Source organism: Nasonia vitripennis, chromosome 3, assembly GCF_009193385.2.
Source record: "Nasonia vitripennis strain AsymCx chromosome 3, Nvit_psr_1.1, whole genome shotgun sequence".
In the NCBI taxonomy this organism is placed as follows: Eukaryota; Metazoa; Arthropoda; class Insecta; order Hymenoptera; family Pteromalidae; genus Nasonia; species Nasonia vitripennis.
In genome coordinates, this window is record NC_045759.1 from 22,906,621 (window position 1) to 22,933,618 (window position 26,998).

At 49.9% G+C, this 26,998-nt stretch overlaps 2 protein-coding genes across 13 annotated transcripts in view; one reads left to right on the forward strand and one right to left on the reverse strand.

The window, feature by feature from the left end:
* The window catches only part of LOC100118247 (Down syndrome cell adhesion molecule-like protein Dscam2), a 79,787-nt gene that overhangs the window by 25,959 nt on the left and 26,830 nt on the right, over positions 1 to 26,998 (forward strand). For all 12 annotated transcript variants that reach the window (XM_031927443.2, XM_031927437.2, XM_031927440.2 and 9 more), the window contains exons 3-4: positions 24,119 to 24,439; positions 24,926 to 25,087. In XM_031927443.2, coding sequence (XP_031783303.1) covers positions 24,119 to 24,439; positions 24,926 to 25,087 — 483 coding nt within the window. The remainder of the gene's footprint in view (positions 1 to 24,118; positions 24,440 to 24,925; positions 25,088 to 26,998) is intronic.
* LOC107980824 lies at positions 265 to 2,115 on the reverse strand. The gene is made up of 2 exons (XM_016983377.2): positions 2,039 to 2,115; positions 265 to 1,973 (listed from the first exon to the last, which is right to left on the reverse strand). The coding sequence occupies exon 2, from the start codon at positions 1,167 to 1,169 to the stop codon at positions 465 to 467; it is 705 nt and encodes a 234-aa protein (XP_016838866.1). The 5' UTR covers positions 1,170 to 1,973; positions 2,039 to 2,115; the 3' UTR covers positions 265 to 464.

Here is a 26,998-nt window from a genome sequence, read left to right on the forward strand (position 1 = left end):
CCCGGACTTCTTGCTGCGCTGGTTAAGTCGCGGAGTGGAGGATATTCTCGGACGGTTGGTTTTAAGGACTCTACGACTGTGTCCTCGTTTTTTCTCTTTCCGTCTGCTCGGCGGATTAAGATAATCGACTCTTTTCCGGGAATTTAAGCCGCGCTGGACGAACGTCGCGGGAAAAAGTTGGTTGCAAATATTTACTTTGTATTTTATATGAATAAAGTCAATCGATTCGTTGAACAGACGTTCAAAATATAGGAGGAAATTAAATTCATTGATTGATTCGTTTATTTGTTTTCCCTCCAGCGGGGTTTGTTAAAAAGTTTTTAAAAATAATAAATACATGACGTTGAACATCGAATATAAGTATAGAAAATCACAAACGCGCTTAAAAGTTTGACAATCGTAGGCTTAAAACTAGACATCGAAGAAAAACGAGGTATAATAAATTACTAAAAGTATAATACTGTTTACATTTCCACGATCACTTGCGGGTTAACCAAACGACGACGACAATTATCACACGGACAGCGGATTCGCCGAGGAAGCATCGCCAAGTCCTCCTCGGAGTACACAGGGATGAGAGGAGAGTCGTGCCTTTCGCGCATGCACACCACCAAATTTTTCACAACGGGCTTCGCATAGTTGTGACTCTTCGCGATGCTTATAGCTTTCTTGCGCAGCTGGTACACCGATCTCGGATACACAATGTTCACGTAAATTTTGCCCTTGCCTCCGGTTCCGAACAGCGATTGAGAGATCTGCTTGTCGAGTTTTTTCACGCTCCTCAGAACCATATCCCTGACGACATTCGAGATGAATTGCACGACGATGCACCGTTTTCTTCGCTCGTTTCCTTGCTCCGATTGACCTGCAGTGGCATTCGCAGGTCTATGCAGCCATTCGCGAACTTCCAGCACATGCTTACCGAAATCGGGACAACCGATGGCTGCGAAAACACGCTCAGCCATATCGCGTATGGAGAGGTCGCTCGAGTCCGGGAGGCCGGAGATACGAATTTCGCAGGGATCGTGTATGGTGAAATGGCTCGCGATCACGTCTATCCTGGCCTGCATGGCTTGGACTTGGGCTGTGTACCTGGCCACGCTGTTCTGCAAACTGATGGCCTCGAGCTCGGCGAGAACATTGTCCCGCCTGAAATCTTTTACCACCATGTCGACGGCTGGACAATAGCTTAAACTAATATAAACGGGTTAAAAGAATAATATGCTCTGGCTGAGCACTAAAACTGGCGATTTGCGGGCTTCAGTAGTCGCGGTCAACAAATGGTCGGGCGTCGGTATATTAGAGGCCTTGTATATCGGTACACGCCGTGATGTTGCAGCAGTTGTAGTCGGACCAACACAATGTTTTGGCAGCAATTAGATAACAAATAATAACGTTAAGAATAATTGTTCAATGACATAGAGTATACTGGCACTACCTTGGTTAAACTATTAAATTCTTCGCGACGACACCATTGCAAATACCACGTGGCAGCTTAAGAACCTAACCTCCAAACTGCGTGACGATCATTCAAGAACGGCTTAAAACTCGCTGATATTCGGCACACCAAGGGCCACAATTCTTACACTTTCCACACTTTCCTAAATATCACTGCACTTCAAAACAATAAATTCACGCAAAGAGCTGAACAAATAGAGTACTCTGCAGTTGACGCTCGATGACCCAAGTCGACGTGACGAAGACCCAGAGGTGACGCAGGGACCAGCAGCTTAGAAGATAGTAGAAAAACAAGGGCTTATTGACGACGCTGTTGGCTGACGGACGTCCTGACACTACTCGCATCGAATGTATATCTCTCGATCGGTGTCCAAAGACTGGTGAATCCTAACCTCAAAACTCCTGCAACCGATGAAACTGATTATCCCTCACTGAAAACAACCTTTCATCGCAGTTTATGCTCTCGAATACAGCAGTCAGCGGAGCACGAACCGCCTGAAATAAAAAGTACCTCTCTTGGAAGTACAGAGCCCGGTTATTATTGCCTTCAAAAACGCAGCATCGCTGCGCGCGTACTTACCCAGCACGGACGTTTTCCATTCTCCCTGATGCGCGTACGGCGCGCGCGCGCATGTTCCTCCCGCGGGCTTGAATTTTCCCAATTAACCTTTTACCTCGCGTGTCCGAGATATAAACACGCTCTCGGGGATGTATCTGGGTCATACTTTTTTTCTTCGGAACGCGAGCCTGAGAATTTCCGCTGTATCGACGATAGAGAAGCAATTTTTCGCCGCAGCATTAATTAATGGCCGAGAGAGAGAGAGAGAGAGAGAGATGCTGATTTTTAATTGAATTCTGCACCGGCTCGGATTCAATCTCCCCGTTTCTATACAGAAAAATAAAGGACGAAAAAAAAAATTATAAGAAATCACTCCACACACACTTTTGTACAGGTCGAAATCGTCGCGCGATTTTCATTTTCCTCGCTCGCGCGCGCACAATTGAACCGCCTTTTCAATTCAAGGCAGTAGTCTCTCTCGCAGTTCCGAAAGCTCCGGATAAATGGAGTCCGCTGCGCGTTGCACACGCGATTTTTTATCTCCCCGCCGGGGCTAAATACGCAAGCGCGCATACTTTATGCGGCAGCTGATAAACGGCCGGGAGTGGAATTTAAGTACGGCGAGAGGCCGGGTGCGAAATGGATTTTCGACCGGCTGAATTGCGCTACTCTTCTCCGGCTTCTCTCGCATACGAGTATAATAGCAGCGCGCTGAGAGGTGTTATTTTTTTCGGAGCGTCACTCGAAGTAATTTTTTTAAATTTATCCGCGCAAGAGCCGTTCCACCGAAATTTCATAAAAGCTTGCGAGCAAGAAAATTCCGCCGAGAGGAAACGAGGAAAGCTACTTAGCCCCTCGCGCTCATAAATACACAACAAAAGCCCAACGCTCGCCTAGCTCATTCGTAAATCCGAGTATAGGCAACGCTCGTGCCGGTCAGGCTTTCAGGCTGCCCGATAAAAGGGCAAACCACGCGGAATAAAAAAAAAAAAAAGGGAAAGAAACGAGCGGGAGCCATCTGATTCGAATACATCCATCGAAATGCCGGCGGCTGAGAGGAAAGACGCGCTCTACGCCCGGTAGTTTCTTAAAGATGTGAGGGAGAGAGCGTCGGCACTTGTTGCTCGCGGCGAAAGTGGAGTGGCGCGCGCGCGGGCGCAAGGTGAGGAAAAGATACGGGCGAGCGGGCCGAGGGAATCGAATTGATTCCCCTTTATGGGCTCGCGTTACTCTCCTTTTACTGCTCCGGCGTATTCCCGGACTCTTGACCGGACGGGGGCGAGAGAGTCTTTTGCCGGGAGAAAGAGACTTATTTATTTATCCGGGGGAGAGAGAGAGAGAGAGAGAGAGAGAGAGAGAGAGAGAGAGAGAGAAAAAAAGTGTGTAGGTGAGAGCGACAAGCGCGCGCGCGGCCGATCAAAGAACGTGAACGCAGAGGAAAAGCGCTGATTTTCTCTTCGTACGGCGGAGAAAAGACGCTTCCGCGAATCATCATCCGCTGCTGCTGGCGTTGTTTGCTCGTCTCGTTTCCTGCCGTGTGACTTCGTCGAGAAGGAAGCTCGTAATGAGATTTCCACGGATATAATATACGAAGCGAATTTCTTCGCTGTTGTCATCGGAGAGTACATCCTCTCGTCGACGCAATCGGAAGTCGTATATTCGTTGCGCAACCGAGCTGCACTTTGTCCGTCAATTGAAACGCAGAAGAAAAGGAAAAAGAGAAACCGCTCCGGTGAAACGCATGCGCATCGCGCGAGAGTCGACGTGTCGTGGTCGCCGGTAGCAGACTTTATTGATTTCGAGATTATCACACGCGGCGTTCCAGCAGCAGCAGCAGCCGCCGCCAGCGCCGGCTATATAGTCACATCTTCGACCGCCGGCTGCATTGTGTTGCAGCAGCAGCACAGCCTCCCTCCCTCTCTCTCTCTCTCAAGCGCCGTGGCGAGGGTAACGATCGAGTAATTATGCGAACAACACTGTGTGCGCGCCGCCTGCACCGACGCCGCGCACGCCGACTCCCTCTTGTTCTCCCTCTCCCTCTCTTTCCATTTCCTTCGTTAAAGGACTGCTCTAGAAAATAGTAGCGCTCGAAATTCGCGGGAATTTTTCAATTACGCGCGAGCGCATCGTTCGATCGCTTTTCCTTCCTTTTATAAGCTACTATACTACTCGCGAGCTAGAGAGCGTTTAATCAACGCGGAATATAAGAGCATGGAAATTTGAATAAATACGCGGGGTTAAATCTCGGCCGCTGCCGAAAAATCGGCATCGCTCGCCGTAATGAAATTTCTCCGCCGCGGCGGAAAAAGCCGCTTTATACACTGGCCTGCACAAAAGAATTCAAATTAGTAAAGAGCGTCCCGCGACTTTTGCCACAGACAAACACGGGGTCGCGATTCGTTGCGCGCGGATTTTTTCGCTTTATGAGCACACGAAAGCTTTGCGTGTGTCCTGCTTCTGCACCGCTGCACACCTCGCTGCTGCTATACTCTTTTCTTTATTTTTATCCTATACATCGATTTTCCGCCAGCCGAGTCTCCCGACGGCGGCGGCGCGTCGCTCTTAAATAATTCAGTCGCTTCGAATCACCGCGCGCGATCCGATTCGCTCATCTGAAATTCATTCACTATAATGACCGGCAGAGATGTATACTTTTTCTCCCTCGAGTTTATCGATGCTGTTTAGCGGTGAGAGAGAGCATCGTCGGAACGTTTTAAATATACCCGCTGAGAGCGATAGTGGCTTCGATACTTTGACGGACTCGTATGCGTATATAAATGCCGACGATCGCTCGGGTTTCATTGCGTTAAACGCCGCTCTCGAATCGAGATCAAAAGAGATATTACATGCACACACTCCGATGATTAAAACTTCTTACACGGCCCAGACTCCGGAGTCCGCAAACGGCCTTGTTTTCCTGCACTCTCTCATCACTCGTCCCTCTTGTTGTCTCCCTCCCTCTCCCGCGCTTAATAGTTCCTCGTCTGCCAGCTTCCTCGCAATATCGATGCAGCAGGCCTGGCATTCCAGAAATATACGAAACGATTCGGCTAAACGACCGAGGCGCGAGAAACTGCGAAAGACACGGCCCCCTCTCTCAGTATATCTATACACGCAGGGATATCTCGTCGGAATTCATTAGAGCTGCATAGCGTCGCGCTTCTGAATAATAATAACGAACGGCGGAACGAATTCATAAGCGGGCGACGCCGCCGCTGTATATAAGAAAACTTGGCCGCGGCGAGAAGAAAGTGCAGCCCTTTCGCGGATTTCAGCGGCTCTCTCTCTCTCTCTCTCTCTCTCTCTCTCTCTCTCTCACCCCCGCAACTTTGCTTAATCTCCGACCATTAATCTTGCATAATTAACGCAAAGAGGGAGAAGGGTACTGCAGCTGTGCTGTGTACGCTTGTTTTTATTTCTCGCGGGCAAAGTTCGCGGCGACCGAGTGTACGCAGGACGCAATTATAAAAATTATTAGAGAATTATTAAGTTTCCTCTCTCGTCTCCGCTCAGCCCTCTCTCCCGCTATTTTAATTAGACGCTGCATCTTGAGCGGATTGCGCGCGATTAACTCGAGGCGAGTTTTTAATCAAGGCTGCGTCGTATAGCGTCTCCTCGTCTATTATAATACAAAGTCATTTCGTCATTCGTGGAAAACAAAGCGAGAGCTGCATTATGTAAAATCAGCTCTGGCGACTCCCGCAATCAGCGGCGACGATAAGGATTTTAATTCGCAGGACCGAAAAAAAAAAATCCGCCTCAAACGCAGCAGCAGCAGCAGCAGCGGTAGTTCACCCCTCGGGGATCAAAAAGAGCGTATTCGACGATAAAGCGCCGCTCGCGGAACGCCAAGAGAGAGAGAGAGAGAGAGAGAGAGAGAGAGAGAGAGAAGCGAGTGCAGCCGAGTAAAATTTCAAAGAATTTTCGCACAGCCCGACTGACGAAGCGCGTCTGCGGGGGAGGCGAAAGACGGGGCGACGTTCGATCGAGGAAGAAAGCTGCCGGCGCATTCGGAGACGCGCAGACGTTTAACGACGCGACGTGCGACGCCTGTCGACGCCTCTGGAATTCGTATTTTTATTGTTTTCTCCCTCGCTTTCTTATACTCCTCCATCTTTCTCATAAATGAAGCCGGCGCTGTTAACGAGACGGATCGAAAACGTCGCGGAGAAAGAGAGAGGAAATTATTATTGAAATATACGCGTCGCGCTTCGTCGCTGAATAAAATATCACGTAGAAATGCGCAGTTTTCGCGTGACCCTTGAATTCCTCGGGAGAGTTGCGGAACTCCCGCGATACGCGGCTAGGAAAATTTCGAAGCCGGCATTTTGCGTACATATAGCATAGGACTGCACAGTGTGTTGTTATACGACAAACTAATGCCTTCCCGCATCTGTCTGCGAAGCAGCGCGCTATCTTCCGCTATTCGCATTTCTTATTCCTCAGGTGGTTTTCAATGAGGCAGCTGTAAGCGCGAGGAAATGCGAAAGTTTCCTTCGCTCAGAGCGGCGCCTTATCTCCTTTCCGGGCTCTATTTTTCACGGGTCGGAGTCTTTTTTTCGGACACGTGAGACTCTCCCCCCCCCCCCCCTATCGCCCCCGATTACATTTAGCACCTTAGGAGATTTATTCTCCCCGACGAGCGCCAAGCGAGAGTGTACGGCTGTTTTTACGACTTCTATTAAGTATATAGACGCAGGTATTTCTGAAGTTTCCTCGTAAAGGGAGACTCGCCGACGAGTCTCTTCTTTTTTTATTATAACTCGGCGCGAGGAGGAGGAGAAATTTTTGATGCGGCCGTCCCGGAAGTAATTACACGTACCGAAAGTTGCGGTATCGCTGTGAATTTTTTAAAAAAGACCGCGCTGCCCGGGAGATAAGAAAATTCGAGAATATTGCCGGAGATGTAAAGTGCGGACGATGTGTTTGGAATATTCCATGCCGCGCACGAGGCTGAAATTTTCCCTCTATTGCAGAGTAGAGAGAAATAGGAAGCGAATGTAACCGGAGATGAATTTTTGAAGGATGAAATTGTCGTTGAAAGTTTTATACGCTCTGTAAATGTATTAGAAAGTTTTTAAGGGCATTATAAAATCGCTTGTTACCGCGGGAATTGGGTTACGCGAGCGGCGATTGATTTCCTCGTTAAAACGCGCTATTATCGTGCGCTGCGGCGAAGACGAGATCTTTTCACAGAGAAACGGAGTATACAATGTATCTATAAAACTTGGATTCGATCTCTCATCGGGGGGATGTCAACCGCGGGATATTCGATGCGCGGAAGAGTCTCAATCGTTTTTTCCCTTTGTTGCGGAAAAACAGCCGTGGCTGTGACGTGGCATCGCCTCGAGGTTTTTCCAAGCGATACACGCGGATAAACGTTGTGTCTATCTATCGCGTATAATACACATGATACACACGCTGAATAATTCAAGAGGCAATTAAGAAGCGCAGCGATTTCATTAGCTAATACACAATTACGAGCGCACACGCCCCAGTCAGTAGAGCGAGAGCTTCTTCCAAAGAAGTGTTTAACGTCGTTACTCATTAGCATACGAAATTTAATATAGCAGCTTCTAGCGACGTCGAGGAAGAGGAGGCGACGAACTGGCCAAGAAAGGCGCGACCTCAGGATTTTCACCTCGAGTCGTCGCGGCGCTTTAAAGGTCAATATAATGAAATTCCGGAGTGGCCTAGAACTTAATTAAAATTGAAGAGGCGCGTCTCATCGCGGCACCGTGTCAGCTCGCGATTATTATAATTTCTCCGCGATAATCGTTGCGCTGCGTTTTTAAACGAAACTTTTCTGTAAAATAAAATTCTGACCCAATTTCCGAACTTTATCGCGCGCGGCTTTAGCTCGAGCCCTTGTCAAATCTTTCAAAAAGTTCAAACGCCAGAGCTTCGAAAGCGCAGGACCGAAAAACGTGACCCCCCGAGTTCCTTGCCCCTGTAATTCTCTCCCCGCACCTATAAAGCTATACACGTATGCGCCTAACGACAGTCGCCCGCGCGAGATTTACCGCTGCTTTACTCGCTAATTGCAATCCTTTTCGCGGGCCGCGTAAAGCTGCTGTTCCGGCAATTAACGCCGAGCTTTTTTCCTCCTCTCGGCGATTAAGATTGTAGCGCGCCGTTTGTAGCTTATAAGCGGTCTTGTTTATTTTTTCCCTTTCGTCGATGCATAAGCGCCGTTAATGGCTCTGTGTTTACGCGAGCCGGTCTGTGCGTGAACCTATATCGTTTTTTAACTACCGAGCTCGAGCGATTCGGAAATATTTTTTTAATCTCCCGGTTCTTGTTCTCCCGCATGACAACAGCGGTTTTAATTAATTCCCGAACGATGTCAAGCATATACGTCGCCGCATTATTGCCACGATGGGAAAAACGAAATCGTCGTCATCAAGGGATTAAAAAACAAGTGAGAGAGGCTCCCCTTCATATCGACCAGTTATCTCGTTAAGCGCAGCCTCGTCTCGCGCACGTGCGTCTGCAAAAGCTCGCAGCATCAGGGAACAACAGGAGAGACAGAGAGCGAGAGCGAGTATAGAGGAAAAAGAGAGACATCTCTCTAGATGTCTGGACCCCGAGGTCGAGGGCGATGAAACGTGTTGGAAACGAGGGCTCGACGGCTGCAGCAGCGGAAGCAGGAGGATGAGGCAAAAAAGGGAGGGTGATTAGCCTGGGGTTGCCAGGACGAATGCGCCGCCGCCGTCGTCGTCTCTCCCGCCGTTGTGTACGAGTGCACTATACAGATACAGCGCGGCAGTCCTTCCGCGACGACTCGATAATTAACTGCAGCCCCAGCCGTCGCTCGATGCAAGCAACTTTCGACTCCGTCTCGGTGTATACGTGTATACAGGGAGCCGAGTTTTCGGATCTGGTAGTATTGTACCGCTGCGCAGTTGTTCTGCAGGACAAGAAGCTGCGGTGAGATGTGTCTCGGTGAGCGATTTCTTGTCGCGCCAACGGAGAGAGAGAGAGAGAGAGAGAGATAGATAGATGCTTCTTGGGGGACTACTGCAGATCGATGCGCGTTTGGAGAGAATAACTTTGAGGCTATTCATCCGCGAGCCGGTCGATATTTTAATGAACTTTCCGCTCTCGCTCGAACGAAGCTTCCCAATTAAAACACAAGAGTCGCGCACTGTGCCGAAAGAAATTAGCCATCTGGCTTATTTACACCCTGCTAACCGCGAGCTTTTTTATTCCCGCCCTCAAGAATTCCAGCTCTCTGCAGCCAGATTGCGCGAGAGCGAATGTTTAACGAGAAAAGTTCGGGACCATTTGCCGTCGCCCCGACCTCTCTGTACTTTTTGTTCGGAATTAAAAGTCAACGCCGATCGACTCGATCGCTGTTTTTAATTCGCTTCGCCCGCAGTACCCGATAGCTGATGCGGGTATATCGGACGGTTACACGCGGTGAAATTAAAACTTTCCCGAAGTAGATTATACTAAAGCGTGTACAGCGTCGCGCTCTGTTTCTCTCGAAAGCGCGAGCGTCGATTCAGAATTTAACTGGCCTACATTACGACGAGCGCGTCTTTTCATTTTCTCCGCGGAATTAAAAAACCGGATAATCCGCAGCAGCGCTCGACGAGATCTCAGACTCGCTGCACACAAAAGAACACGACCCCCGAAAAACTCGTCGTCACGCTCGGTTTGCCGAATTCAACTCCCGTCGTTAATTCCTCGCTCACCTCCAGCCGAGATTCTCGACGCCGCGCGTATGTATATAGCTATACACTCGACACACAGCTTCGCGGAGGTAAGTACGTGACTGACGGCGGCGGAGGGGGGCAGCAGAGCCGGTACAAGTGCGCGAGAGCGACGGCAGAGAAGAAGAGAGAAAGAGGTATAAGGGGGCCGTGATGCTGCGCGTTTCCTATGGTTTAATTGGGCGCGAAATCATTTCCGATGCAATGCGCTCGGGGATGCAGAGAGGGGCGAGGGTGGGGGGGGGGGGGTGTAATCATCGTAAAAGCGCGCCTTCAAAAGGCTGTGTGCACAGAAAGTATATATAGCGAGTCTGATCGATGTGCGTCGGATTATTGTCTGCAGCCGATACTGCCGCTGTCTCTACTCTCTCTGCTCGGCTCTTCTCTCGACGTTCGAAATTGTGTATTTCTACCTCGGGCTGCTTCTGCCTCTCGACTACTCGATGTACACGTACACGCCGAGAGAGAGAGAGAGAGAGAGAGAGAGACAGAGAGAGAGAGAGAGAGAGAGAGAGAGAGAGAGAGAGAGAGAGAGAGAGAGAGAGAGAGAGGATCATCGCGCGTATTTAGACGGCTCTTAAACGCGCTGCGGCTGCTGCTCTCAACCCCCTTTTTTCTCCTGCTGGCTGTATACACTTTCCTCGTCGTGTATACATCCTGTATACAGAGCCCGATGTAACTCTCGACGCTGCTCTCTTTTTTTTTCACTCTCTGCGCCGTCGTTATCGACGCTTACTGGTGCGCGAGGAGTTATTAATCTACATTATTGTTCCTCTTCGCACTGCGCGTACACACACCCGCAGGGGAATCATATAAAAAAAAAATACATCAACTCCTCGACGGAATTGCTGGCAGCTTGAGAATCGATGGGGTAATTCCGTTAGCATAGATTGCAGCGCGGCGAGATAAGGCGCGACGCGCGCTGGTTTAAATTTAGTTTCGGCGAACCGCCACTTCAACGTCTGCACGTATAGGGGAGTACACAGGGGGGGGGGGGGAGAGTTTCGTGAGGGCAAGTCGGCAGCAGCAGCAGCAGCAGCAGGCGGTTTATACGAGATCGCGTTTTCCACTCGAATGTGCCGAAGAGCACGAGTTCGCTTAATCCGACAAGAGCCTTATACCTGCTGCTGCTGCTGCCGCTGCGGGAATTCTGTATGCGCACGCGTGTACGAGGGCGGGCACGACAACAATGAAATTCAATGACTCGGAAGGGGTCGTGCTTGGGATCTCTCTCTCTCTCTTTTTTCTGCTTTTTCGGGGGAGGAAATGTTGTGTTCTGCGGGAATGTAATTAAGACTCTTTTTTCTCGCTGGATGTACCTGGAGGGAGAGGCCGGAGATAAACATTCATTAGGATCGACTGTGTGCACACTCGAGAGTAGGACGTCCGAAGGTTATGTATAAGCCTCGCTTTTATATCGCCCGAGTATACACCGGAGCTTTTGCGCGCGAGATTTGAATTATCGAGCGCCGTGAAAAATTGAAAGCCATACCCCGATTGTCCGTGCATCCGATACCCACTATAACGCCTCAATAAGTATTTTCCCGCAAAGAAAATCCCGGCTGCATCAAAGTCAACTCGTGCTTCGCTCCTCTCTCGCGCAGCGGCGGGAAATTCAAAGCTCGCGCGCGCTCCGGCTAAATTGGAAATTCTCAAGAGAGGAAGGGGGAGAAAGCATTCTCTTATCGGCCGAGAGTGACATCTTCATCGTCGCGGGCGCATGAGAAATTACTCGCGAGCTCGTGTCAGAAGCAGTCTCTTAGAGAAGTTCCACGGCAGCAGCAGCAGCAGCAGCAGCACAAAGCTGATAATACGTTATTAATATGCCCGACAGCTTACGGAAGCTCGCGCGTACACCACTGTCACGGACACGCCTCTCTACGCGCGGGCATACATGCCAAAGTAGTGCGTGCCCTGATTGCACAAACGGATTGTACCGTACACATGCGCGTGTGTAATACCGAAATATTCCTCGGAGCTTCTTCTTTCTCGGTTATAATGCACGACGGGGGGGGGGTCGTCGTTGCCTCGTGAGCTGAGCCTACGTCGGCCCTCAGTGGAAACAGCCGAGTTTGGTCAGACGGGGAGTCGTCATAACGCGCCGCGCAAATAAAAGGGGAAGCCGGTCTAATGAAACCCGAAAAGTCCGCATACGCGTGTGTATACAGTTGGCAAGTTGAGCGCAAAGTCGGGGGTAAAAAACTCGTTCATTCATCTCCGAGAGTGTATATACAGAGAGAGAGAGAGAGAGAGAGGGAGATGAAATGTGCGCCGCACGGACGTATAATCCCGGCGCGTGTAGGTACGCGTGTAACTGGATACGGCGCCGACGAGTGAAAAGAGAGGGAAACAATGTGCGCGGGAGAGCTTGATGGCCGGCGCGAGTTTTCGAGTCGATAATAATGACTTATACGCGTGTGCGGATTAGAGGAAAAAGTCCGAGGATAGAGACAGGTCGATTATATAGCTGGAGATAAAAAGCCGTCTCTCTTTCCCTCATATCGGTTATATGGACGTATCATATCTATACGTATACACGTGGCTTTTCGAGGTCGTTACCCCATTAATATCGTTAGCCTCGTCGCGGCGGCGCCTGGCAGCACCTACTGGCCTCCTGTCAAGTCCACCTCTACCAATCAATATCCACTCGCTCACCGCAGTCCAGTCCGACGCGATCCCTCTTTGTGCATCCTATATTCTGCACGGCCGCACACTTGGAATTATATCTATATAGACACGATGTGTGTATGTGCGCGGGGAGATCGATTAACTCGATGATTTTTCCATTATACGTCGCGCGTGTTCCGCTTCAATGTGCGCGACACCGTTTCGAGAGAGAGGGAGAGTTTTCCAATTATTTCCGCTCTCTATATATACGGCTATATCATACTCCTTTCTTTTTCGGGAAGAATAAGTATATAGAGGGAATCGTGAACTCAATCCCGTGATTTTGCTTACTGTTGACGCAGAGACTGCAATTCCAGAGCGGCAGTAAGCCAGCGATCGCAGCCAACTCTCGTCTACGCCACCGTTGCTGCATTGGACGAAATAAACCTTTGAATGCCTCTCGTATTCATTAAGAACGCAATTAAACGAACGAATTGTGCTCTCTCCGTAGAGCGAGATTTCTCTCTCTCTCTCTCTCTCAGCTCTTGCTGGGAATATAACCGTATTTTCGAGGCACCATAACCGTACAGCTCTCCCGCGCGCGGTAACTTTATTAAAAACAATAAAGCAGCCACGCGCAGGGTATATAGAAAAACGCGAAGCTGCTGTCGGTAGCCCACATTCGCTTATGCGCGACCTCGTTTTCTCGCGATTATTTAATCTCCGTGTAATTTTCCGCGTCACGTAGCCCTTATAATCCATCTCTTTCTATCTCTCATGTATACACACTTTTACTCCGACGCGTATAATCCCGCGCTCCATATTCGACGCATAATTATTATCGGTCAATCGATAATCAATTCCGCGCGGCCATTTGCATTCGATTCCGCCATCCCACCCAGTCACGCTTCACCTTTTCAATTTACAAAGTTATACACAACAGTTATCCGGATATGCCTATGCGTATATGGAAAAATCTCGCGGGGGATGTTTAGCCCACGGCGGTATCGAAGGCTAATCGAAGCAGCCAATACTTGCATTTTACGAGCCATCGCCTGTACATCAATCACTTTAATTTACGTCTCGGGCTTCTTTCCGTCGTCGTCGACGACGAGAGCAAATTGAACGAAAGACCGATCGCGACGACGACGACTATACTGCGCTTCGGGTAATGAGAATGAAATGACGCGTGCAGCTCGACGACGTTTGCGTGCGAAGCGTATAATTTCTTTCCTTCGTCTCTCCCTCTCTCTCTCTCTTCTTTGCCGTTGCCGTAGGGACTTTCAGAGGCTTAATTATTTCGCGAAATCCTTAAAAGATTTCGCGTACTTTTCTTCTTTCGTCGAATGCCTATTTTTTCCATTCGCTTGTTTCACCTCTCGCGTTTACAGAGCGGTTTCATTTTCCCGCAGTAATGAGTCTCCCCCGGAATTATTGTCCGAGTCTTCATTTTTATACAACGACAAACTCCGCCGGCTCGTGTCTCGAAAACACTCGGTCGCGCTATTAAAATAGAAACAATCTCTCCTTATACTCCGCCGGCATAATCGCACGCGCGACGATGAAATCCATTCCCCGTTGTCAACGCGAGCTCAATTACTCGGGAGTATCATCGTTCGCTCGTCATTTTTCCGCTTCTTCTACGCACACACGCGCGCGCGCGTATAGCGAGTGTAATTGCAGCAGAGCGTGTAATAATTCAAAATCTCAACTGATCTAACTCGCGCGAGCGCGACATTACAGCGCCGGCGTATAAGCTATCGCGCAATTCTCCTGTGGCGCCGCCGCCGCAGTATCTGGAACGAGCGGAGCAGCGGCGATCTGACAGCGTCACTTATCATTAAGCCGGCCATTATGTACGATGATAATAATTCCTCGGGAAGCGTCTACCCCCTCTCTTGTGCGAGCGCTCGGGTGTAAAGTTAAACAGATGTGCGAGGGGTTGCGCGAGAGCATAACTTTTGTTGGCGTTTATTGAATCTGCGCGCGGAGATGTGTGTATGAAGTGAATTGTTATTTTTTTATTCAAGAGGTTTCCTCCTGAAAAGCCCGATCATTTAGAAGCAGGAGTTCAAGTAGCCTGTGCTTTGTGTATCGATTAAAAGAGCGAGTGCTCCAAGTTTTCATCTGTTGAACATGCGCTTGCTCGCGCGCGGGCAGAATTTTTATTCGGCGATTTATTATTTATTCCCGTAATTGAATCGTCTCTGCCGCTCCTTTATCGAGTTTAATTTCCAATAAAAAGCAGCAGCAGCGTGACGGTATTGATTCGTAAACGTTGATTAACGAAACTGGACCAGCGCTCGAAATTTTTCCTTCTGCGAATTATAATTACATGGCAGCACTACTCGCGAGCGCGCATGCGATCGAAAAAAATAAATGTTTGGCCGAAAAGTTACAATATGCGAACCGATCGAGCTCGTAATTAAATCGAGCTTCGCAATAATGGCTAGTCCGAATTTCAGACCCACACACACGCGCGCGCGGGCTTAAATCCGCGAGAGTTGCGGGGGGTCGAGTCGAACGAGGTCGATCGAAGCTGCAGAGAGAGAGAGAGACAGAGAGAGAGAGAGCCTGGGCAGCTATGCGCCTGGTGCGTATATAGATATGCCGGCGGGCCGTGTTATCTCGCGCCTATTTGCACGATAGTCCCTGTTTCCGATTAATCAGGTTCCCGGAATTAACGCAGTGCCTGCAGCAGCAGCGGCGGCTGCAGAGATGCGCCCGCTCGATAGTAGGCGCCGTGGCGGTAACGGCGCTTTATTGACGATTCGGCAGTAGCTACTGCGCTCCGCGTTCCGATCGGGACCGGACCGACAGAAGCAGGTCACGCCGTTCACGCCCAGTCGTGCGCGGGGGAGTTTCCGCGTATGCAGATTCTCTCACTCGGCTGTATACATATGCGAGCTCTCGGAGTGCAGGGATGGGAAAAATTACCCGGAGTGTGCAGGATCCGAAGAGAGGGATTGTGCTTTTATGCTGCTGCTGGGATGATGATGATGATGCTCGGTCGTGTATTGTACGCTATGATGGATTGAAAGTCGGGAGTTTTGTATAACACGACGCTTGCACGAGTGTATTAATAATTATAGATATTGTATCGGTTCGACAATAAACAGAGCCGAATATGGGAATAACAAACATAACGATGATTCTGATGCCGAGCAGGCGATACAGAGCTGCACAAAGCGCCTCTCAAAGTTTTAATTGGATATATCTACGTATCGACGCTGCGCAAAGCCAGAATCGCACGCGGAAACGAAATTTCTGCGAGAAGTATCCTCTCGAGCGGCTGTATTAAAACCTCCGCACAATAAAACCCACACGCGCGCGCGCACGCATCGCGTTCCGCCGCACAAGATTCCAATCTCCCGGAAAAGCCAAACAGGCACACACTTTCTGTTTGCCGAAAGTCTGCGCGCAACAGACGAAAGTTTCCTTCTCGAAGCGCAAAAAGCTCCACATCGCACACACGCGTCCCATTATATCGTCCCGCGCTCACGTAGCCGAGTAATACGCGGCTCTCCGAAGAGCCGCGCGCGCGTATCCATCATTCGCTAGACGTAATGACTCTGCTCGTTTAAAACGAGAGAGAGAGAGAGAGACATTCATTAGAAGCGCAGCCACTTCCTTCTCTCTCTCTCTCTCTCTCTCTCTTCCGGCCTGTGAAAATGTAGAGCGTGATAAAGCGAGGGCCGCACCTCCTGACTTTGAACCCGCGACGACGTCTAGAGAATGGAGTAGAGGTGCAGTAGGTAGAGTAGACTTCGGGCCCGGCGATCGAAAGCTCGTTACAGCCCCTGCAGACAAAGGGGAGTAGGCCGAGCTGCAAGCTCCCTCTCTCACTCGCGCGGTTTAATTATATCCATCAGCGTTAACAGCGCGCTCTCTATTTGCAATCATTTTTGCCTATACCGCCCGCTCGTCCAGCAATCGAGAGCAATTTTCGCGAGAGCCGAGAGCGATTAACGCGCGCTTACGCGAAATTAGAAGCCATAGGCGCACACGCGAGCGTTTATTATATTTTTCCGAAGCTGCAGCGTCAGTTTGAATTTCCCGCGTCGCTTGGCTGTGATCGAGTTTTCGCTGGACTCGCGAGCGCCGCTCTCGCAACAGAAGCTTCTCTCTGTAACGCTGTTCATCGCGACGACTCGTTAAAGCAGCGGGGAGAGCCAGTAGCTCATAACCGCGATGCTCTGCCGCGATAGACGCGGGAAATTAAGTGCATAAAACGGGGACCAGCCAGCGCGTGCGCGGTCGTAAAGACGCGTATCCGGGCGTAGAAGAAAAAAGAACGAGCGCAATTTGCCGTGTTTTCGCGCTGCCGCTCGAATCGAAGGAAGGCGAAAAAGGAAAATTCTTCCCTGTTATACGTATACCGCGTAAAAATAAGAGCCAATTTACAGCAGCGCATCTCCTCGGAATCCGATAGCCTTCTCTCCTGCAGACACGCGAAGAAGAAAAGCTTATTGCAGAGTCCCTTGCTCGGACCGGCGCGTTGATAAAAGGCCCGTTAACTCGACTCGAGCTGTTGCTCTCTCTCTCTCTCTCTCTCTCTCTCTCTCTCTCTCTTACTGTATAGCGAGCAACATTTCGCTTCTCTACTTTCGCCGAGCTCGCATTTTAGCGAGAATAATGAAAAAATGAAGAAGAAAAAAACAAGACGAAGACAGCGATCGATATTCCATTGTGTGCGCGGTGTACAGTGTGGCGATGAGGCGGCTCTCCCTATGTACTGAAGTGTCCTTTCGCTCTTGTAAAACGATACGGCGCGCGTGACGTTACGAAGATGGCGGCATTATGCTAATTCAGCGCGTTACAAGTGCGAGGGAGAGAGCTGATGACGATAAGGCTGCTGGTTGGCTTGATTGTTGTTTGAGCGAATTTTATTTTTAGCAAAATCGTATACGCTTCAGCCAATTCATCGTGATTTGACGTAATGCATACAAAGATTATAGCTCGAATAGGAAAAAGAGAAGGCGATATATAATAGGCATAACTCGATAACGACTCCCATGCAAATCCCTCATTCCCAATGAATAAAAGATAAGTTCTCCTCTCCCGGCAGCAGCGGCGAATGATTGACTGCATTAGGGCCGAGGCAGGCATAAACTTCCTTTTCATCAAACTTACTCTCCAAAAATCAATTTCCTCTCTTACTCGGCAGCTATATCCTCTATCCTCAGCTTTCTCTCTCTCTCTCTTTCCTTCTATATAACAAACCATCAGCGCAGAAAAGTATGAGGGATCCAAAGACCTCGACGCTCGAAAGGGGGGTAGGGGTAAAGGGCGCTCGCTCGGAAAAGAGGTCCAAGGGATAACAATGTAGATACTCGTCGGCCCCGAACTCCATAAGCATGTACACTGCTCTCCCCCTCGGTATACCTGTATAGAGCTTCAGAAGCCCGTGACCGAAATAACTTTTCGCGAGATTTTCTACCTCCTCCGAGTAGGTCCTCTACTCGTGTATACAAAGGAGCCAATGTCGAACTACTCCTAAATTTAGCTCTTTAGGGTATAAACGACTTTGTTTATTTTCTCCGCGCAATAACGAGAAATTGTCATGTTTCCTCTCTAAATACGTCAACAGACGATGGTCCGCGTGTGTTTACGCTGCGCCCCGGGGCCGTCCCTGCAGTATTCCGTCTTTCTTCGAAAGCACCTTCGACTCCTCTCGTCGGGAAAAACACGCTGGGGCCTCGAGAGACTCGAGTTTTGCGAGAGAGAGAGAGAGAGAAAAGCAGAACCTACTCCTACACACAGCGCGTTTATGAGAGGATCTGCGCGAGCACGTATGCGAGAGTTCGACCTGCTTTCCCGATGCCATATTGGAAAATTCTCTTGTCGCGCGACGGAAATTCCCGGCCTCTGACCGCCGCAGGAAAATTCCAGCCGCGCGCGCGCGCGCGCTATCTCTCGATTTGACCCACTTATATTTTTATTAATACGCCGGCATTCCCCGCACCTATATTGCTTCGTTATATTTATCCGTCGAAAATATTTTCTAACGCGCGCAGAAGAGAGAGCTAAGCTGAGGTGAAAAAAAAGGGCTCATTGGAAGCAGCCAGCCCCGATCAATGATGGTGGAATGAATATAGAGGCGTATTGTAAAAATGCAAAAATCGAACGAGGAGAAGGAAGAAAAGAGCCTCGTGTTTATGCCGGTCTCGTGCGCGGCTTTTCCATCTGCCGGTTAATGGCCGTGAAGCCTCTTTGGCTTGCGCTTAGGCAGGAAGTCGCCGCTAAAGCAGTAGCAGCAGCGACTCTCTCCCCTTCTCACTCTTTCTCTCTCGCTGCCGTCCGGAAAGTCCCCATAAACTTCGATTAGCGCGAATGGATTCCCCCTTTCACCCTCTCCTATTCTTTCGCAGCTCTCTCTCTCTCTCTCTCTCTCGCCTTAATTTTCGCCCGCGCTTTTTCCCTCCGCCGCTCGTCGTTCGAGATGACGGCGAGGGAATTTAAAGCTACCACCGCCGCTGCTTATTTAGCGAGAATAATACGAAAGGGCGGAAAAGTTCGCGCTGCTGCGATACGTCTTCGTTTTGTGTCGAGTAGTCCGATCAATTTTTGTTATTCCGACGAGAGAGAGAAAGAGAGAGAGAGAGAGAGCTGGCCAGGGTTGATTGCAATTTGCCAGCTGAAGGGGGAAGCGTATACGAGGGTAATCAAGGCAACGATCCCGAAAGTTAGTCGAGCTCGCTGTGCATTATTTTACTGAATAATGCAGAAAGCCGCAGTTTTACGTGCGGTATATATAAGAGGGACAAAAATGTTTTAGCCTCGAGGCCGCTGACGCGAGAGAAAGAGCGCAGCGCAGCAGCCTTAGTCCCTAACAACTCCATCCATTACCGAAGTTTCTATCGCCCGAGCGCGAGTGTATATAACTTTCGACGAAACTTTCGGCAAACTTCTATTCTGTATTTCTATTCTATTCAATCTCGAAGTAAACCTTTATTAAGTGCAGGGATTAAGCTATTATAAAGCTACACGCGACGGCAGAGCAGTGCGCAAGAGGAGAGTTGCTATCTTTTATGCATGAGCTGCCGCTGCACCAGGGGATTAAGCGGTAATTAAGTATCACAAAAATTGAATCGTTTTTCGAAACTTTCCGCGAACGCGCGAAAATTGCCGCCTTTTTTTTTTTTTTTTTTTTTGACGAAGGCTCGCTTTCAACTTTCTAATTGCATCGACGGCTGAATTTCGCGCTAAGCGACGGCGATGTTTTTTAAATGGATTATATGAAAAATTTCGTCGAAAAAACTTTCCCGCCGCCGCAGACTTGCGCGAATACAGAGAGGCGGGAAATTTCAAAGACATCGCGCAGCCTCTCTCTCTCTCTCTCTCTCTCTCTCTCTCTCTCTCTCTCGGCGGCGCTTTGAGCGAGCCTTACACGCTCGTCGCGTGTAGCTATTCCCTAATGCAACGGCGGGAAGCATTACCGATGTAAATTGTTTGTAAACTAACTAAGCTACGCGCGTTAGTAGTTCGTTCCTTCGTTCGGCTGCTCCTCCTCCCACGACGACACCTTTGAAGCGGTTCCATCGTCTCGAGCGTCATCGCGCTGCAACCTTAGCCGATTATACCGTACAGCACCGCTGGAGGAATTGCAGAGTTCTATACCGAAAGGCGACTATACTCGCGCGGATATCCGTATATAGGTATACACGCGGATGTAACACCTCGAACTAAGCGGGCCGCGCTATAGGGTATAGGACAGCTCGTCGACGCATTAATCGAGGAGATTAACTCCCGCCGAGTGGAGGGATTAAGGCAAGTTACACACTGCAGCTAGCTCCCGCGCGTATTACGAAAGAAGAAGTTGTCCACCGCCGCCGCTTTCGAAGAGCCTTATTGGGCGAGAACTTCCGACGCTTATGCTTTACACACTATCCGCTCACTCGACGAGGTCTACTTACTTTTCCAGGGCCGCAATTCATCCCTACTCGCTCCGAGCTAGTCTATCCTTCTTAAGGAAGATCCGCTGATACTTTTTTTTTAATTCGATATAGACAATGCAAACAATAATACTCGCTCGTGATGCGATGACGAGCGAAAGAACATAATGCAGGAAAATTCACGCTACGCGCCCTCGATATAATGCGAAATCGGAAATCAAATTGTCAAAGTTATTTGATTAAATATTTGTTCGCCCCGCGCGCGCATAATGACGCAACAAAATTGCCGGCGCTTCCCAGACGCGACTGATGCGATGAGAGCGAGAGAGAGAGAGGGGGGGGGAGCAGTTCTAATTAGCGATATTTGCAATTTGCGCGCGAGCGATGAATTTAATCAAAAAGTCGGAATCTAGGCCGCCGCGCGATATCGAACGCCGCATAGCTGTACACACTTTGCGCGATGATTAGGTTATATAGCGAAACGAGAATCGAAATCGCCAAAGGCCGTATCTGTTCGAGCGTGTATTCGCTCGGATAAATGAGACGTCATCGCGTGAAAAGTTTACGCTTAACCGGATTCCGGGAGCGACTCAATTTCTTCATTATCAATTCGTCAACGTCATCGCCCTGGAAAATTTTTATCGCCTGCATCCAATCGTCATCCGCACGGCGATGACTGACGTCGCCGATTTACCGAATAATGTCATACGAGAATTAAAGCAAAACCTCGATATCACGCACTCACCGGGTCAATTCTCGCGCGTAGTTGATAAAGGATCGTCGTCGCGCGCAAAGCATCTCTCTCTCTCTCGCGGTCGATGCAGCAGCAGAGCAGACGTCTCTCTCTCTCTCTCTCTCTCTCTCTCTCTCTCTCTCTCTCTCTCTCTCTCTCCGAGGCCGCTAGGAATTGTCAGCGCAGGCACGCGACGGCACGAGGGGATTAAGCCACGGAGGAATGCAGCAGCCGCCGCTCCTTTATCTCATCATCCCTTGGCATCTTCCTCCGGGACTATAGCAGCCGCGAGCGGCGCGCGCAGTCATTTTCTCCGTTTTGTGATTCGATTTCCTTCGATATTGCAGCCGGCGCCTCTAGAATTTTCCATTTGCGAGAGAGAGAGAGAGAGAGAGAGAGAGAGAGAGAGAGAGAGAGAGAGATGCCAGCACAGCCTCGAGATATTCTTCAAACGTACGCGCGCCCCGGCAGCTCTCAATTTACCGTCGGCGGCGCGCTTTACTAATATCGGTTATATTGCTTCGCGCAGTTTTCTATAGACACCGCGACGTGGCTTTGTGTTCCGGGACGATGATTATTCCCGCGAGTGCGTGCAGTGTATTGTTGCAGGAGCTGCTCCGCGTTTGTGCTAATTAGCGGGGCTATTCCATCAGCCGGAAAAACGGGAGAAAAATTAATTATTGAAAATCGATGACGCTGCATGCGCTCTTCTATATAATACGCGGAAACCGAATAATTATTGCGAACGCGATTTCAAAGGCTGCCTGCGTATAATGTACTGCGGAGAGAGAGAGAGAGAGAGAGAGAGAGAGAGAGAGAGAGCACACGAGTAGAATAATTATACGAGTCAGCCTCGCGAAACTGACTATCGCGTTCGCAATAATTATATAATTGAATTGATGTGCGCCGGGGATATATCGGGTCCGACGGGTTCGTGCATCGTTTATTTTTCGTAGGATATATAACGCTCTCTAATCTCGTCGGCGAATCGGTGGGAAATCATCGGGACGTTAAGTAAACGCTTCCAGAAGCAGCTATACTCCCACACCCACACAATGGACGTACCGTTCTCGGCTCCGGCGGCGGCTCCATTAATAACCCGCCGAGCGTAGCTAGCGCTTCTCTCTCTCTCTCTCTCTCTCTCTCTCTCTCTCTCTCTCTCTCTCTCTCTCTCCGATAATCGTCGCCTCTGGCTCGCGCGGCCAAAAACATGGAAATCCAGTCCACAACATCCTTCATCGACGAGCTGGCCCGGGCATGTCCGGCAAAGCCGTGAAGGAAGTGGCACGTTCTACTCCCGCTCTAATTGCATGAGCAACAATAATACGTCAAGCTCTATTACGGTGTACGAGCGCGGGGGCTGCATTGTGCTTCGACTCTCTCTCTCTCTCTCTCTCTCTCTCTCTCACTTGCCTCTGCGTTATCTGGAGCTGCATCCGCAGGACCATACATCAGAGGAACCCGTCGTCCAGCTCTAACTGCGTGACGCTCACGATGGCAAAGCCTCTTCGCTCTGCCCCTCGTGTGTGTGAGTCTGTGTATTCGAGGCGGCTACGCTACGCTGATTAATTACAGAGCCCGCTCGCTCTCGGCATTATCATCGAGAGAGAGAGAGAGAGAGCCGTTGGCACTGCGCTCTCCACTCTAATGTTGAATTAGTGTGCAGCGCGTCCAGGTATTGTTCGGACCGACGACAAAGGAGGAGAGAGAGGGACAGAGATAGTTGTTTTCGAGCGAACCGACTCTCCCGGGGAATATGATAGTTATACCCTGGAGATAGCCTTTTTGCATGGCTCGAGAGCGAGTTGGAGTCTTGAGTCGCTGGTTCTCTCGCTATCGGCGCACGATATGGATTTTATTAGGGTGTGTATTGTGCGCAGAGTGTAACTCGCTATCGCGGCAACTTTGGCAATTGCGCTTCGCTTTGTTGATACAGCAGCCGAACGCTTGCTTTGATGCAGTCGGCGTAGTTTATTATTATTTTTTTTTCAGAGAGTTTAATCGGATTTTCGCCTATTTTAACCGCCCGCGACCCTTTGTTCGCCGGTCGAAAACCGGAGTATGTCGGAAATAAGCGCCCCTTTGAGCGCGCGATGTTAATTCCGCAGCGTATATACCTTCTATAAGAAAAAAGCTTTAAAAATAACGAGAGCCGCCCATTTATGTATCCCTCTCGACGATTTCCCGAACTGCAAAACGCAACGAAAAATAAACAAACGTCCCGTTCAATTATTCCCCGCACACCAGTCGCGCAGCGTCGGATTAATGCCGGCAGAGAAGCGATAAAAAAGCGAAATATCGCCACAGGTGTGCGCGCGCGCGCGCACTGCATAAACGTCAGACGTTCGCGCAGCTACTCTCTCCCGAATCCGAGCTTCTCCTTCTTCTTATCGGTCGGCGAGATTTTCATGCATTATGCACCGGGGCGTGGACTATTTTTCTCGCACACACACACTCGCGGAGGACCATCTACCGGACGGCCGGGGATAATTTTTCCGAGCGCGCGAGCTTTCTCGTTTTCTCGCAAGATTTATATGTTGCGGTTATAATACACTCGCGAGATAAGATAACTTATAGAGCTAGATACTTAACACCGAAAAATATTCGAAAAAGTCGCGCAGGGAGAAACGCATCGCTCTAATGCTTTAAAGCTTCGCGTAGCGCTTTATTTTCATTTTACGCCTGCTCTCGTACAAATTGGCTCTTACGGCCGCGCGGTGTCTTTACCACCGGCGAGCCTGTCGCTGACGAGTGTAAAAAGCAGATAAAGAGCGGAAAAGGACACGCGGCGATAAAAAGACACCCCCCGATCGCCGGTGTTAAATTGAAGCGAGAGAGAGAGAGAGAGAGAGAGAGAGGGAGAGGGAGTAGGGGGTGTATAAGCTAGCCGCAGATATAGCGCAACACTTGTAGGAAGCTTGGCGCTCGTAAAACCGCAAATGCGATTCCTCATCCCCTATACGTCCCTCGTGTGTTATACGTACGCGAGTGTACGAATGCCGCAGACAGATAGGTGCGCGCGCGCGCGGAAATAAAGCTCGGACTAGTTGGCGGGAGATTTGAATAATCCTGCCCGTTTGAAAATCTTCCTCCCCCAGTATACATACATATAAATAACGCACTATGTGCGCCTCGTTTCTGATTCCAGGCAGAGGAGTGGTGCTGGACAGCCAGGGCCCGGTGCTGACGTCGGAGCCGCGCTCGTCGGTCGAGTTCTCGAACGACACGGGCGCGATGGTGCACTGCTCGGCGAACGGCTCGCCGATGCCCCGAGTCGACTGGCTGATGGGCGACGGGACGCCTGTGCCGCCGATAACCAACATACGCGAGATGCTGGTCAACGGCTCGATGTACTTTTTGCCCTTCGGCGCGGAGAACTACCGGCACGACGTGCACTCGGCGGTCTACCGTTGCCAGGCCTCCAACAGCGTCGGCCGCGTGCTCGGACGCGAGGTCGCCGTTAAGGCTGGTCAGTATACATACTCTATACGCTTGGATATCGATCTGTCTCTTTGTGTACGCGGAGTGTGGGGAGATGATCCGTTCGATGATGCTTGGGTTAGCGGGGCCGCTGTTTACCGGGAGGAGATTCTGGGTCAACTCGCGCGCTATTCACGAGATCGGCTGTATATAGTTGAGAGTTATCAGGGCCGCAGGGCCGCGTTGTAAAGATTGTTGCGCTTCTATTTGGCTCGATTTTACGATTCTAAAGTCTTTCTGGTCCTTCGCAGCTGCGTTAAAGCCCAGAACTGGACAGAGCGGATATGAACGGAACGAATTCCCCGTTTGCCGCGGGAATTGCGGAAGGCAAGACGGATGATCGCGGACCGCTCGCCAACTGCGTTTAAATTCTCTCTTCGATCGCGTCAATGCTTATAACCATAGGGTGTACAATAAAAACTCATCCAACTCTTTATCTCTCTCTCTCTCTCTCTCTCTCTCTCTTTTTCCACAGTGGTGCGGCAGAAGTACGAGGTGCAGGTGCGCGACGCCTACGTCCTGGCTGGCAACACGGGTGTGCTGCGCTGCGAGATACCGACCTTCGTCAAGGAATACGTATCCGTGACCTCCTGGGTCCAGGACTCGGCCTTCAATATTTATCCCACGCCCGACAGCGGTAAGAATCAGCTGCACGCACATCCGCAGCGGCTTTTCATTACCCCCGGCTATACGTGAGCAGCCTTGGCAACAGCTATACGTGCACCTCTCTCTCTCTCGTTCTCTCTACATATACGTATGTACGCCTCTCGCGTCGAAGCGTGGAATATTAAGTTTGAAAGCTGCGCGTACAGAGGGAGAGAGAGCACATCAGGTTGGGAGTCAGGGCCGCGCGTTTGTGTGCGAAAGTTGAATAACAAGCTGCTACCTAATGCTCGCGTATGTGCTCGTCTTTGCAGAGAGCAAGCGAGAGCGTATAATGTATAGCCGGTGCGCACTACTGTGTCTGTCGAATTAACGGAAAGTTCCGGTCCAACTGCGAGCGCAGCCGTCGACGCGTCTGCGATGCAAATTCACCCCGGGGAGGATCAATCGCGTGTATACAGCGTGTTGCACCTATACGACTGACTTTGCTTCTCTCTCTTTTTATCTGAATCTCTTCCGCGTCGTCGATTTTTGCTTCGTTATAATAGGGGCTTTAATTATTCTGGAAAAAATAACGACGAGCCGACGCGTTAATCAGTCATTCGAATTCGCGCCGAGAGAGAGAGATCGCGGGAGTTATTAATGGAGCGAGCCTCGCGTTCGAGATGCTGTAACGGAGACAAATGATGCCATAGCTACGCGATTATGCTCGCGCGTACTCGTTTATTTTCATTAGGCTCTTACTGAATACTCTTGTCGGTATGAGAGAATTAAAAAAAAAAACGATATTTTCCGAGGAAGAAAAATCCGTCCTACGCTCTCAGCTAAATTAACCCTGCGCGGGTCGATCCGGCGAATTAAAAATTCATCGTCGTGAAAACGCAGATGCAGCCGATTCGAGAAACGCTGACTAAGACAACAGAAAAATCGAGAGGAAGGTCCGCCCCGGAAAAAAGCGATCGAAAATATAGGGGAGAGCCTTACCGAAGCGTTTTCCGCGTCCATACGTACGGAAGATGGAAAGTATAAAGATCCGCAGCGACAGCAATTTCACTTACAATTAGATTCCTCCGAACAAAAGCAGTGGACCGCAAGACGATCTCGAGAGAGAGAGAGAGATGCTTGCACACAGTCTGCAGAAGCTAATGAAGATCGATACTCGCCGACGAGGGCCGATTACCATCGAAGAGACGGGAGGGAGAACGGCATTATCTTCTTCAGCCACTACGCTTACTTGTTATTCCAGAGATTCCCTTCCCTCTCACGGAGGGCTTTTTTCCGCTGCGTGCAAAGCCGAGCGATGAAAATAAAGAGAAACAATGGGCCGCGCGAGGAGGGGGGGAGGCGAGCTATTGAAATTATTCCAAAGCTTATCTGTGCCTCCTCCGCTTCTTTTAGACTCTTTGCGCTTGATTGGTTCGTTGGGGAAAAGAGTTCGGCCACTTTGGTTTCGTGTACAACGCGTCGTCTTACACCCGGTCGTTGTCCTCTGCGATTTCGTATCGTCTCGAACTGTACGTCATCTAAGGCTCGCCTATCGATCAAACCTCCGTTATTCAAGCCTCGACGAAACAAAAGCGACTGCAAACAATAGCCGCGCAGCCTCTCATTGACGCCCCGCAAAACGTACCCAGCTGCTGCTAAACACACTCCCATATGAAAAACCTTCCTTTCTCTTCCGTGAAAGAGAAATCGTCCCTCAACTCCGTATATAATCCTCCTCGGAACTGTTGCGCTCTCGCCGGGGAGACAATACCGGCGAGAGTCCGGTTCAGCGTTTTCCAGCGGGCGCGCAAAAAAAAAGAAGAAGAAGAAGAAGAAGAAGAAGAAGCGTCCGCAAGATAAAGAGCCGAAAAAAAGGCAGGCAACGGAAGCGGCGAGTTTCGGCGGACGTGAAAATGAATTTATTATGTAATAGCGCATTCACCGCGTAGATAAATCACAC